The sequence below is a fragment of the Phodopus roborovskii genome, unplaced genomic scaffold, assembly GCF_943737965.1.
Source record: "Phodopus roborovskii unplaced genomic scaffold, PHOROB, whole genome shotgun sequence".
NCBI lineage: Eukaryota > Metazoa > Chordata > Mammalia > Rodentia > Cricetidae > Phodopus > Phodopus roborovskii.
Window position 1 is genome coordinate 6,565,706 of NW_026126459.1, and position 14,766 is coordinate 6,580,471.

General features: G+C 43.7%; 1 protein-coding gene across 1 annotated transcript in view; it reads left to right on the forward strand.

Moving 5' to 3' along the window:
* The window catches only part of Mei1 (meiotic double-stranded break formation protein 1), a 61,018-nt gene extending 47,028 nt beyond the window's left edge, over positions 1-13,990 (forward strand). The window contains exons 23-31 of the mRNA XM_051189466.1: positions 1,397-1,507; positions 1,797-1,957; positions 4,138-4,219; positions 4,366-4,541; positions 11,012-11,093; positions 11,514-11,620; positions 12,444-12,575; positions 12,741-12,853; positions 13,836-13,990. Coding sequence (XP_051045423.1) covers positions 1,397-1,507; positions 1,797-1,957; positions 4,138-4,219; positions 4,366-4,541; positions 11,012-11,093; positions 11,514-11,620; positions 12,444-12,575; positions 12,741-12,853; positions 13,836-13,881 — 1,010 coding nt within the window. The 3' untranslated portion in view covers positions 13,882-13,990. The remainder of the gene's footprint in view (positions 1-1,396; positions 1,508-1,796; positions 1,958-4,137; positions 4,220-4,365; positions 4,542-11,011; positions 11,094-11,513; positions 11,621-12,443; positions 12,576-12,740; positions 12,854-13,835) is intronic.
* Positions 13,991-14,766: the final 776 nt, after the last annotated feature.

The following is a 14,766-nucleotide window of genomic DNA, read 5'->3' on the forward strand; positions in this document are numbered from 1 at the left end:
TTTGTAATGCTGCATTGCTCTTCCTGGGGAGATGTAAGGAAATGTCTGTTCAGCTCAGATGGGGCACTGATAGACCAAAGAGGATTCAATCCCAGTTCAGCCAGCAAGGTTAGTGGAATTAAGAAATGAATGACTTGCCAAGCAGTGGTACACACCTTTAATCCCAGCACCTGGGAGACAGAGGTAGGCCCAATGCTGTGATTTTGAGGCCAGCCTGATCAACAAAGTGAGATCCAGGACAGCTAGGACTATACACAAAGAAACCCTGTCTAGAACACCCCCCCCAAATAAAAGAATGGGTGACTCAAAGGTAGCAGCATCACTGAAAAGCCCAGCCAAGTGTGGTGACGCACGTCTTTAATCCCAGCACTTAGAAGGCAGAGGCAGGAGGATCTCTGTGAGTTCGAGACCAGCCTGGTCTACATAGGGAGTTCCAGGACAACCATGTCTACATAGAGAGAGCCTGTCTCCTAAAAGAAAGTGAAAGAGTAGTCGTGCCCCAGCATAGGCAGTTCATGGAAGTCTACAACACTAGAATACCCAACCTGAATTTTGGTGGCTGAATAAGAATTGAGTTAGCCAAAAGCAATGATACAAGAAAGAGAACCAACCAGATATAAGGGTTTCTGCCTGTGACAGTAGAATTCTAGAGATTAAGGCAGGAAGACTATAAATTCAAGATCAGCCCGGATTTTACAGCAAGATTCCATTTTTTAAAAAAGAAAGCTTAGAGTGGTGTGCACCCATAATGCCAGTGCTTGGAAGACAGAAGCAGGAGGATCACCATCGTCATGTGAATTTGAGACTAGTCCAGCATACATGAGACCTTCTCTTAAAAACCAGAGAGGGAGAGTGGAAGAAAGAGGGAAGAGGGGAGGCAGGAGATAGGGGAATTGTTCACCAGAATAACAGAATTTCCTTGGAATGCAGGGGGGATGATTAATGGGCAGATGGTCTCAGGGAATGAGGGTCATTGCTGAGGTAGCAGGCTGACACACCCACACACAATGGGACTAGTCCCTTGACGAGTGAACTCATTACTGTGTTCAGACTGCCAGTTGGTTGTGGGTTGCTTATGTGGCTTATACAGAGGGAGGGTGTGAATAAACTTACCTTCAAGTTTGTTGCCATTCTTCCTACTGGCTATGACATAATGTTTATGTTCTCCCCCAAGACTGGCATCTGAAATGAACCAGCTGCTGGTCAGCGTCTGTGTGAAGTATAAGAGTGCTTAAACCGACCCCTGGACACCAACAAGGCCACAGGATTCACGTGGTCTTTGGTAGCACTATGGGAACATGGGCATCAATAAAAAAAGAAAAAGAAAAAGAAAAAAAGAGTACTTAAACCACGAGTGCTGTGCTAGAGGCTACCTGTGGATTCTGTTTTTTTGCAGTGAGCAAGCTGTGTGGGAAGTGTAGCCCTGCAGATGTGGATATCCTGCAGCCCTCCTTCAACTTCTTGTACTGGAGTCTTCATCGGACCACACCCAGTAGCCAGAAAAGAGGTACAGGGGCCCAGGCAGAGTAACTGAAGAGGCCAGTGTCAGGGTCCATGGTACCCTTGGGGTTTTTTGCTTTGTTTTGGTTTGTTTTTCTTTAAAAATATCTAGGTGTTTGTGTGTGGTCAACAATGATGAGACTCTCTGATACTGATAGTTTGTGATTCTTCAATGTACAAGGCTCCTTTGGTCTCCTTGATGAGCCATTTGTTTTTATATGCTCGAAGCCCTGTCAGGTACTCAACACCATAAAGTATTAAGCTAGAAGACTGCCCCTCCTGTCTTGTCCCTGCAGCTGCTGCTGTACTGCTGAGCAGCACAGCCTTGGTTGAGCTTCTGGAGAAGATGCTGACCCTCACCTGGACAGAAACAGGCTCTCCCAGAACTCCATTGCTCTGCTCTGCCTGGCTGCTCATTGCCTCCTTCTCTGACCAGCAGCACAATGGCAATTTGCAGGTTAGTGCTTCTAGTGCCCTGTCTTTGGGACATGAGATAGCACTCAAAGAAGTGGTAAAATCCTGAGTTCTGTCCCCAGTCCTGTGGCATATTAGCTCAACTGTGCTGAGTTTCAGAGTTCTTACATACAAAGTGGGAATTGAAGGGGTTTGAGTTATTGACAGGTTGGTTTAAATTCTTCTTTTTGAAAACACAAATGGATCACCTACATGTCAGGCTATATTCTGGGTACAGAAAATAAAATTGCTTATAGCATTTTCCCTACCCTTAAGGAATATATTTTCTAAGGAAAGCCTTGAAGGAAAACTGTGCTTGGCAAAAGCAGTGGGGAAAGGTGCTCCTGGGCAGGGTACAGTGTGAACAAGGGCATTAAAGCGCACAGATTTAGTGATAAGCTGGTATGTGTGGCTAGAATGAGGGAATGAACAAACAGATCAGGTTAGACAAGAAGGCAGGAGCCAGCTGGGACCTTGTAGTGCCCAGTGGCAAGATGCAGAGTGCCACATGTAGTTAGCTAGTTAGCTGCCATTGTCACTGTTGGAGTTGGATGCAGGGAACAGGAGACAACCTCATTTCCTCCTGGAGGACCTTGCCATCCCAATGCCCTTTGTGAGCTCCAGGCTGGGCTATTTCATATTCAAGTATCACTTCCCCAAGTGGCTCCTCATGGACAGAAACCATCTCTGAGCTTCCCTGTTATTTGCACAGCACCCCAGCACAGCCAGTCTAATGATGGCCACACAGCTCTTCTGTTAGAAGGGAAATTGGTCTTGGCTCCTGTGGTAATGACAAACTGTAGCAGTTATGTGTTGTGGCAGACCCTGTATAATGTTTGTTGTCTGGGGTCAATTTTTATTTATTATTTATTTATTGACACAGGGTTCCTCTATGAAGCTTGCTCTGGAACTTGCTATATAGATTAGGTTGACCTCTACCTCACACCTGCCTGCCGCCACTGGAATGGTGGAATTAAAGGCATGTATAACCATGCCCGTCTCTCTGTCTGTCTTTCTTTAATTGTCTTTAATAGGCTGTCATGTGGCTCAGACTGGCCCCAGATTTATTATGTCGCTGATTCTGGCCTTTAACTCATCATCCTCCTGCCTCTACCTCCCAGATGTGATTTTATAGGTGTGTGTCACTGTGATTGTCCATGATTGATTCAGAACAGAAATGTTCCCTGTTTTTCTCTGTGAGGAGTTTGGGCCACTCACTTCTGTGGTGACTTGCCTGGGTAGGAGCCTGCCCCTCCTCCTTCCTCCTTGACTGTGCCTGGCCACCAGCGTGTACCTAGCAGACAACCTGCCTCTACCCAGTCCACTGCCTTAAATCAGCCTAGTATGTTTAAGGAATTTCTTTGTGCTAGACTCTTGCCAATCAGAGTAATTGCTGGCCTCTGACAGCTTGTGTTCTGGTGGAGGAGAGCAGAACAAACCAACTTTGAACCCACCACTCTGTCTAGCTCCTCAGTTTGGACATTAGGCTCATGTTTACTTACAGTACTCCTGAACCAGTCTTCCAAAGAACTCTGGAAGTAGTGAAAGCAGAGACACTGTTTTTACTTCATAGATGAAGAAAGCAAGGCAGGTTGAGAGAGATACAGTATCTTACCCACTATGTAATTAAAATTGTTTTGATTTTTTTATTTAAATTTGAAATAATCTTGTTTTATATGTCAATCCCAGTTCAAGAACCATCTTGTCCTCCCCTGTCCTCCCATGTCTCCCCCCACCAACCCCCATCCCACCCCCTTCCCACTATATAATCACTATTATATAGTGATTCACTGTATAATTTAGGCTGGCCTCAAACTCAAAATACTCCCCTCTCAGGGCGACAGTAGGCATGTATCACCACACTTGGCTAGAGCTAAGGTTTTGATTTGGTGTGTCTGACTCTAGGTCTTCTGAATTAGATGAGTAGAGCCAGAGAACAAACCACAAAATTAGTATGAAGAAGGTTTCCTGGAGTCTGTCGATGTATGGGATGACTTCAGAGAGGAGTGAGTTCTCTGGGTTCAGGCTTGATTGTCCTCCTCAGACTCCTCACATCAGGACAAATGGCTGTGTCACCCCCAAGTCTTGATGTAACAGGTGCAACAGAAGGTGGGCAGGCCATTTTGTTTCTACCCACACTTCCAGAACACTTATTGGGCTTACCCCACCCCCTTTCTCTGCCAGGTCCATCAGACATTATCTGTGGAACTGAACCAAGTATTGAAGGCTCTCAGCTTTCCAAAGAAAAAGTCTGCACTGCTGTCAGGTATGGTGTGGACTTCCCAGCAGGAGAAAAAGCCTTCCCTGGGATAGGACCACCACCCAGACCATAATCTTCATCAGCACCATTTCCCCTCCTGGTAGAAGATAGGGAGGAAAAGGAACAGGGCATCAGTAATTTCCTCTTTCCAGCTGCCATCCTACGATTCCTGCGGACAGCTCTGAAGCAAAGATTTTCCTCTGCCTTGGTGGCTTTGGTGCCCTCAGAGGATCAACCGCTGCTGACTCCTGAAGACACTGTCCTAGCTCCACTGGGAACATCACAAGTGCTGTCCCTGCTTATTGGGCTTCAGAACCTCCTGGTACAGGTAAGGTTGTGGCTAAGTAGACCCTGGCAGTGGGAATTCCTGTTCTCCTGACAGTGGGAAAAGATGGCTTCCTCTCAGGAGACTGGTGTTTCCATCAGAGCAGCCATTGTATCACATATGTGAAATCCCAGCATTTGGGAGGCAGAGCCAGGAAGACCAGGAGGCCATGGTCATTGTATTAGAGATGTTTAGAGGAACAGAACAGAACAGATAGAATGGATATGTAGTAAAAGGAGTATTAGATTAGCATACAAGATACTGTTCTGTAGTTGGTTTTCTGTGTTTTTATTTGTTTGTTTGTTGTTTTGTTTTTTAAGATAGGATGTCTCTGTGTAACAGCTCTGGCTGTCTTGGAACTCACTCTGTAGACCAGGCTAGCCCCAAACTCACAGAAATGCTATGGGGGCCCCCAACCATAACATTATTTTGTTGCTACTTCATAACTGTAATTTTGCTACTATTGTGAATAGTATCATAAATATCTGATGTTAGTGTTTAAGTATCTGTATTGGCCTGCCCTTGGGGTCCTGACAGGATATGTCCTCAATGCAGCCACTAAAAGAACCACCTGTACCCATTCACTCCTTTCCCTTTTAAAAGATGGGGTTTACTGGGTGGTGGTAGCACACGCCTTTAATCCCAGCATTTAGGAGGTAGAGGCAGGTGGATCTCAGAGTTCAAGGCTAGCCTGGGATACAGAGTGAGTTCCAGGACAGGCTAAAAAAAAAAAATACCAAAACAAACAAACAAACAAACAAAGGTGGGCCTTACCCACCTCCTGTCTCTCTCTCTCTTTCTGTGTCTGCTCCTTTCTTTTTCTTCCTCCATTCTTGTCCCCAGGCTCTGCTCCCCTCTCTGCCCCCTTCTCTCTCCTCTTCCAATAACCCTCCCACGTGAGCCTTGTTGTATGGTGTGAGTCCTTCCAACCATTTCTTTTAAAATTAGAACACCTGGTGTGCAGGATATCTGATATGTGACCCCAATAGGGGTCATGTCACACAGGCTGAGAACAGATGGTTTAGCAGGTAAGATCACTGGCTCCTCTTCTAAAAGATTCAAATTTCATTCCTAGTATCCACACGGTGTCTCACAATCCTCTGTAGCTCCAATTTCTAAAGGCCTTTGGGATTCTTTTCAGGCTTTCACAGGTACCAGGCACATATATAGACATATTTACAGGCAAAATACCGATGCACATTAAAAATAAAAGAATAATTAAAACAAAACAAAGCAAAACAAACAAACAAAACAGATAATCTTTTTAACTTCAGCAGGATAAAGTTGCCCAGGGTTGTGCAGCTGCTAAGATACCAAGTAAGGATTCAGCCAAACCACATCTGCCCCATGCCCTCAGCCAACAGGTTGTACCACTTTCTAATGAATAGAATGAAGGGGGTATGAGATTTATTTATTTTTTAAGATTTATTGATTTATTATGTATACAATGTTCTGTCTGCATGTATCCCTGCAGGCCAGAAGAGGGCACCAGATCTCATTATAGGTCATGTGGTTGCTGGCAATTGAATTGAGGACCTCTGGAAGAGCAGCCAGTGCTTTTAACTACTGAGTCATCTTGGGACAAGGTTTCTCTGTAGCTCTGGAGATCAGGTTGGCCTTAAACTCACAGAGATCCACCTGCCTCTGCCTTCCCTGCCTCCCTAGTGCTAGGACTAAAGATGTGTGCTACCACTGCCAAGCCCAGGACTTACTTTTAAATTTGTTTTTACCTTAAAGAAAACAAAACAAACAAACAAACAAACAAAAAAAAAATCAAGGACAGCTAGATGTCTCATGAGATAGGGACTCTTGCCACCAAGTCTGGGATAACTTGATGGGGGATGTCCTGTATATATGTTTCTCTTATTGGTTGACGAATAAGACACTGATTGGCCAATAGCCAGACAGGAAGTATAGGCAGGCTATGAGATGAAGAGAATTCTGGAGAGAAGAGGTAAAGAGGAGCTGCAAAGAGAGATGCCATGTAGATACCAGGAAGATAGTTCGTGCTGGGTGTTCTCTTGTAAGATGAGGCCATGTAGAAATACATATATTAGTAGTTATGGGTTAATAATTAAGAGAGAGCTAGCTGATAAGAAGCCTGAGCCATTGGCCAAATAGTTTCTAAATAATAGAAGCCTGTGTGTGTTTATTTGGGGCATTATGGCTTAGAGACCAGAGGAAACAGAACCTTTGTCTACAGTAACTTGAGTTTGAGATGGAAGGAGAGAACTGACTCCAACAAGTTGTATTCTGACCTCCATATGTACTTTGTGACATGCACCCATCTTTCCCCCAAATAGAGTAATTAAAAAAAAAGCCTTATCTGGGAAATGGTTCGGTTGTCTGAATGCTTGGGTAATGTGTACAAAGCCTTGGGTTTGATCACCAGCACTGCATAAACCAGCTGTGGTAGCGTACCTGTAGTCCAGTGCAGGAGGCAAAAGGTTCAGAGGTTAAGGGCATGCTCTGATATGTAAGTAATTACCAGGCTAATTAGTTTTGCATGAGACCCTATTTTAAGGCAAAACAGTTTGGGTGTGTAATCTCAGCAGGTGGCAGGAAGATTGAAAATTTGAGATTAACCTGGGCTATATAGCACACATCTGTCTTAAAAGAAGCCAAAACAAAACAACAAAAATCAACTTTATTGAGACGTATCTCACATGCTAAAATTTATAACTATATGAGTTTTAACAAATACATGTTTTCTGTGTTGTTTTGATTTGATTTTTTGAGACAGTTTCTCTGTGTAGCTCTGACTGTCCTGGAACTTACTCTGTAGACCAGGCAGGCCCTGAACTCAGAGATCTGCCTGCCTCTGCCTCCCAAGTGCTAGAATTAAAGGTGTTTGTTACCACACCTGGCTGAATACATAGTTTTGTAAACACCATCACAATATGGAACATTTCTGTTGCCCTAGAACATTTCCTCATTGCCACACATGTCCCTTCCATGACCCTTTACAAACATTGATCTACTTTCTGTCACTATACTATTATCTTTTATAGAATTTTATATAATCATATAATATTTGGACTTACATGTCTAGGTTCTTTCATTTAGCTTAATGGCTTTGAGATGCACTTAACTTAATTACTGTGTCAGTAATTAATTTCTTTTTATCATGAAATTGTATTCCTTTAATAGCTAAACTACAATTTGTTCATCCATTCACCTACAAAGAGAAAGTTTGGATTTCCAGACTGTTGGTAATTATAAATATGTTTGTTGTTTTTACTCTTTGCTCTTTTGGGAGTCCTGCCACCCAGCTCCCAAATAAATCACACATGGAGTCTTATTATTTCTTATAAATGCATGGCTTGTTTCTTGCCAGTTTTTCTTAACTTTGAGTTATCTCATCTACCGTTTGCCTCTGGACTTTTACCTTTCTCTATTTCTGTATGCCTTTTCTCTTCTTCTTTATGCTGTGTCTGGCTGTGTGGCTGGGTGGCTGGCCCTCGAAGTCCTCCTCTCCTCCTTTTCTCTTTCCTTATCTCTTGTTTTTCCTTCTATTTATTTTCTGGCCCTGACAGCCCTGCCTATACTTTTCTCCTGCCTTGCTGTTGGCTGTTCAGCTCTTTATTAGACCAATCAGGTGTTATAGACAGGCAAAGGTACACAGCTTCACAGAGTTAAATAAATGCAACATAAAAGAATTTGACAAGGGACTGGAGAGATGGTTCAATGGTTAAGAGCACTGGCTTCTCTTCCAGAGGACCCATGTTCAATTCCCAGCACTCACATGGCAGCTCACAACTGTCTGTAACATGAGTTCCAGGGGATCTGACATCTTCACACAAATACACATAAAATAAAGTTAAATAAATTTTAAAAAGAATATAACACATCTTTGCATCATTAAACAAATGCTCCACAGCATAAACAAATGTAACACATCTTAAAATAATATTCTACAACATAAATAAAGTTACTTTTAAATAAAAAACAGTATTTTTGAGACAAGGTATTATGCAGTTCAGGCTTGCCTTGAACTCCTGATCCTCCTGCCTCTGCTTTGCAGTGCTGGGATTTCAGGAAAGTACTGCCACTCCCAGCTGTAAATAAAGAAGCTCTTACTGACATAGCACAAATTTGAATGTAGATAAATAAAGATTCATTCATCTTAGGTGAACACCCAGAAAAGGGCTTGTTTGGTCAAATGATGTGTTAGAGATCTGTTTCTTTCTCTGTAATGAGTTGCCAATGACATAGTGACATAAACACCACTCAGCAGTTCTGTTATCCCCTCACAGTTCTATAGATTAGAAGTTTGGGTGAACTCACCCAGATTGTCTACTTAGATTAGTGGTGTCTTTGTGAAGTGTTAGGGATCAAACCCAGAGAAAACTTTTAAAAGGTTCACAGGGTCTCAGTCTTTTTAATTTTAGCTCCTGGTGAGTGTAGTGACTATCTCATAGTAGTATTAATTTGTATCTCCCTAATGACTGGTGATAGTGAATTTTTTTTTATTTATTATTTTACATGTCGATCCCAGTTCCCTTTCCCTCCCTCCCTTTTACCCTCTCTGCCCCCTCACATGCACCCTGACCACCCTCCCCTCCCATTCCCCCACCCCAATTCCACATGTAGGACAATGCCATCCAGGTGGAGTCATGTAGATCTGACAGGCCATTTGAAGTAGGGACTAGGACTTCTCTCCTGTCTTTAGGTTAAGGCACCATGGGGGGTGTGTTCGCAAGGTCCTTTTGTGCACCAGGGATTGATACTGAATTTTTTAGAGTTCAAAGTTTTGTTTGATAGAAGGTTCTGATGTTAAAAAAAAAAAAAAAATGATACCTACTGGTTTAGATACACTGCAAAATCTTCCAGTGTCTAATTAGTGAAACTTTTAGTGGGTCTCAGGGTCCATCTCCTTTCCTAAAACAAATCACTCTTTCAAAAAAGGTAATTAGGGGGTTGGAGAGGCAGTCAGTGCTTAAGGGCACCACCTCCTCTTGCAGAGACCTGGATTCAGTTTCCAGAATTCACATAGTTTCTGACAACCATCTATGACTCTAGTCCCCCTAGATCCAGTGCCCTTTTCTGCCCTCTGTGGGAACTGATTTCACATGGTAAACTTTCATACACACATATACTCACACACATAAAATAAAAACAAATATATCTTTGGGGGCTGGAGAGATGGCTCAGTGGCTAAGATCACTGGCTACTCTTGCAGAGGATCCCGGTTCAGCAGCCACATGGTAGTTCACAACCATCTGTAACTCCACTTCTCGACTCTGAGGGACCAGGCACACATAAAGTACATAGGCATACATATAGGCAAAACACTTATACACATAAAATAGAAGTAAATACATTCTTTTTAAGAAGTTTGTTACAGCTGAGTGCCTTGTTGTACCCCTAATCTTAGCATGTGAGTAGAAGCAGGAGGATTGCCACAAGTTTGAGGCCAACCCACTCTCTACAGCAGAATCTAAGTTAGTCGGGTATATAATAGTGAGACTTGTTTCAAGAAAAATGAAGAGGTATGTGTTACAAGGTGTTACTTAAAAGCAGCATTGTGTTCTGTACATGGCAGACTGTAACACAATAAATAAATGACCCCAAGACTGATGATATGGGGATTCAAGATGAAGATCAGAAAAGCAAAGCAACAGGCACTAGCTCTCACTCTATCTCAGATTGAAAGGCAATCCAGTCTTCTCAGATTGCTGCCTCTCCTCAGTATAGCTGGAGAATCCTGAGACTTCAGTGTGTTCCTATCTTCAATGTGGCTGGAAAATGAATGCTCCTATCTTTAATGTGGCTGGAAAATGAATGTCTGATACTAACCTTGTTCCTATTTTATATAGCACCTTAATTCTTGGATTAAAGGTGTATGATCCCAGGTGCTGGGATCAAAGACATGAGCTGGGTGGGACTATATATGTCTTATGTAGATCTGGGTGGCCTTGGACTTGCAGAGATCCATCTACCTTTTAATCTGGAGTCCTAGGATTGTGTCTGACTTTGCTTTCTGAATCCTCAGTCAAGCTTTAGTAAATCATAAACAATATATCACCACAGCAACGAATCTAATAAGCTCTTTCTTTCTTTCTTCCTTTCTTTTTGGTTGTTTTTTGAGACAGGGTTTCTCTGTGTAGTTTTGGATCCTGTCTCGGAACTCACTCTGTAGATCAGGCTGGCCTTGAACTCACAGAGATCCATCTGCCTCTGCCTCTTGAGTGCTCGGACTAAAGGTATGTGCCACCAATGCATGGCAGCTAACAAGCTTTTTAAAGTTATCCATAGGAATGTATTCCGTATCTGAAAAAATAAAATCTAAATAACCAAAACCAACTCTATCTATCTATCTATCTATCTATCTATCTATCTATCTATTTATCTATCTATCTATCTCCTGGAGTTTGGAGCCAGTCTGGACTACATGAGATCCTGTCTCAGAAAAACAAATGAATCCTGACCCTAATTCTGCTTTTGTTTTTCTGTTTTGTTTTGTTTTCCAGAAAGACCCTCTGTTATCTCAAGCTTGTGTTGGCTGTCTGGAAGCCTTGCTTGACTACCTGCATGCCAGGAGCCCAGACATTGGTAGAAACCTTCTTTTATTCTCTCATTTTCCCATGATCAAGATTGGAAGGGATCAACTCCTGTTATCTTACCACTCCAGTGCTTTAACAACACTGCAAAGGACACTGTCATGCTCATTGTACAGATGTGGGCACTGAGTATGAGAGTGTTCAAGTGATCTACCTAACCATGGTCATAATGCTCCTAAGTAGCAGAGATCTTCCAGTTGTCTACCTCTCATAGCCTCAAGATAGACTTTTTCACTGAGAGTCCATATAGGTGGGTAGAAGTCCAGGCAAGAGACCTCATAAATCCAGCCTGCCTGCAGCTGAGCACCTTTTTATTTTACTTTAAGCCAATAGGTGAAACTCCTTTTTTTGGGCATACTCCTGGGTTCTGGAAGAACAGCATTAACCACCTGAGGACTGATCTTTCTTGCAGCATTCCATGTGGCCTCCCAGCCCTGGAATCGATTTTTGCTGTTCACCCTCTTGGATGCTGGAGAGAATTCCTTCCTCAGACCTGATATACTGAAACTTATGACCTTGGTAAGTGCGGAAAGGATGGCCCTAAGGCTGGAAGATATCAACAGGTGGTACTAAAAAAGGTCAAAACACAATGGTATTTAGATGATTCTAATCTTCAAGGAGCAGAGGAATTGGGTAGCCTTCACCCTACAAGAGACCTACCCAGGGATTTCCTGTGAATAATTGCATATAACCTTATGACACATTTTCTCTTATTTCTTTCATGAAACAATGACCAGGGTCTAGGTACCAAGGATATGGCAGAGCCACATACTCTGCCTCCAGAGGTCCCTCATTCTAGAAAAGGAGAAAGACAAGTAAATGAATAGTTATGTTTGATATTTTGAGTGATAGAGTATTTGGCACATAATAATTTTTGTTGAATAAAGAACAGAGGAACAAACTCATGGATGACAGTGAAGGCCACCCAGAAATAAATCAGAGGTGACACACAGAGAAAAGTAATTGCTTTTGTGACCTGTAGGTAATGTTTCAGCTGAAGCTTGAAGGATCAGTAGGCAGAAGGAGACAGTATTCTAGTAAGGGAGGTGAGGGTAGGTCAAGAGCACATAGGGAAGTTAGAGGAACCACACTCAGTTCATCTTGGCTGTACAAGGCTAGGGGAGGAGGGAGCCTGATGAAGAAATCCCCGAAGCCAGCTCTCTCAGGATCTCAGTCTACCTCATGTGCTGTGCTCCCCCATGAGACATTCCCACCCATTCCCACCAGTGTAGCGCTTAAAAGCAGGACCCTACACTTTAGAACAGTGTTCCTGGCTCAGTTCTGGGAACAGAGATGGCATCTCCTCTAATTATGGATATTTGGGGCTTCTCTTCTGTGCTAGTTTGTGCAGTACCAGAGCAGCAACATCCTGTCTGATGAAGAGGTGAGTCGTATTTTGCAAGGTGCAGCTTTGGTGGATCTGTCAACTCTCCCAAATGATACACTCCAGGCTCTGCATGGCTTCTTCCTGCAGGTGAATGGGGAAAGGATGCTATGCAGTTGTACGAGGCTAGAACCTCAAGACCATCTTCTTTGTGGAGAGGGGAAGCTCTGATCACTTAAGTGATTGGGAAGTCAAGAATATGGATGGTGGGGGACAGTTAGAGAGGGTCTGTCTCTCCTGTCCCTTCTCCTACAGGTCCAGAGTATGGGTCTCCTGACTGACCGAAAGACAATCCAGACTTTGCAGGCCTCCTTGGAGGACCTTTGCTCCAGCACCTTCCCAGCCCAGCCACCCCTTGAAGATATGCTGTATCCTTTCTTGCATTTGGGGACTTTGGCCTGGGCAACATCACTAAGGCCGTGGAGGCTGTAGCATTCTGCTTTCTCCCAGTCCAAGTAGGGAGGGCTGATGACTGCCAAGTCCCTAAGGAAGCCTAGGGTTGAGACCAGTAATGATAGCACATACCTGTAAACCCCAGAACTCAGGAAGCTGAGGCAAGAGGATCTTAACTTTTCATGCAGCCTGGGCTTCATAGCAACACCTTGTTGTAGAGGAAGAGAGAGTGATTGATTTGCTAGGTGGTAGTGCCACACACCTTTAATCCCAGCACTCAGAAGGCAGAGGCAGGTGGAGCTCTGAGTTTGAGGCCTGCCTAGTTTACAAACTGAGTTCCAGGACAGCCAGAGCTGTTACACAGAAAAACCATGAAACCATGTCTTGAAAAGTGTGTGTGTGGTGGGGGGGATGAGAGGGGGAGATGGGCAAAGCTTTAAAGCCTAGCTGTTCTGGTAACTACAGTTCCCTAGATTATGATGTGCTGGAGATATTATAATACCTCTGTGTATGGAGAAGGAACACTTTTAACCCATACTGGCTACTCCTTTGCTATTCTTTCTCCTTTCACGAAACAGTACTCTGGTATATTAGCAACTGCTTAGTTCCAAATTTGGAATCCATGCCACCAATTTTAGAAGTATCCATTCTCTTTTTTTTAAAAAAAAATTTTATGTGCATTGGGATTATGCCTGCATGTATGTATGTATGTGTGAGGGCATCAGATCCCCTGGAATTGGAGTTACAGACAGTTGTGAGCCACCATGTAGGTGCTGGGAATTGAACCTGAGTTCTGGAAGAACATCCAGTGCTCTTAACTGCCGAGCCATCTCTCCAGCCCTGCATCCATGCTCTTATCTGACTGTCCTTGCTCTGTTGGGGCTCTGGTAGTGTGATATCCCCTCCCTATTCCTTTAGTTCCATTTCTCTTTTATTCCCTCTCATGTTTCATGCCAGCTGCCTTGGAGGTGTATCTGTTTCCCTGTCCCACATCAGAGGCTGAGCCTTAAGGACATCAAGGCCCAAAAACAGAAGTTGAGACCTGTAAACAAATTCAGGACAATTGTTGATGGAAAAATGACAACCTCAGTCCTTCGTCTGTAGCTGTTTTACTCCACAATGGAAATGGAATTGGGAAATAAAACTTGGTTCATATTCCTGTGTGGACTTTCATTCTTAACTCATCTTTCTGGAACTTGTTCCTCAGCTAGTCAGTTGGACACTGGGTTGTTTCAACAAAGGATGGAGAGAGACAGAGTGGAGACTGACAGCATTTAAGGAGCATGTGCGGAGTCCTCCTTGTTGTTCCATATAGAACATGAAGAGGACCTTGAGCTGCGAGGGTAGAGAAGAGTTTTGTGCTTGGAACTCTGAGAGGTACTTTACCTCGAACTCTGAGAGGTACTTTACCTCAGTGGTCATGGGGAGAGGTATAAATCTCAAGACAAAGAAAATCAAACCCTCAGTCTGCCTCACTGAGCAAATCTGCCTCAGCTCCCCTGGCTCAAGCCAGCCCTCTCAAAGCCCTTTTCTCTACCCACATGGGCAAGAGGTCATTTAACATCTACGGTTGCTGGCTGCTGGCCCACAACTCTGCCCACACCCGTTTTGTGTAGCAGCCCAGCCTGGGCCTTTGTGCTCTAACTGGTCTCTCCACCTGTTTTCCCCAGACCTAGCTGTCCTGACACCCCCGCCCCAAAACCCCCACCCCCGAGCAAAACTGAAGATGTATGAATAGGTGGAGAACTCTGGTTTAGACATTAATGGACTGGAAGGGCAAGTAGGGGGTGCCCGCGTTCCGCGCTACGGATTCTGCTAGTTAAAGTTCTTTGGATCTTATGAACTGCGGTTTAAACAAGACTTGAGATGAGACATCAGTCACCGCACT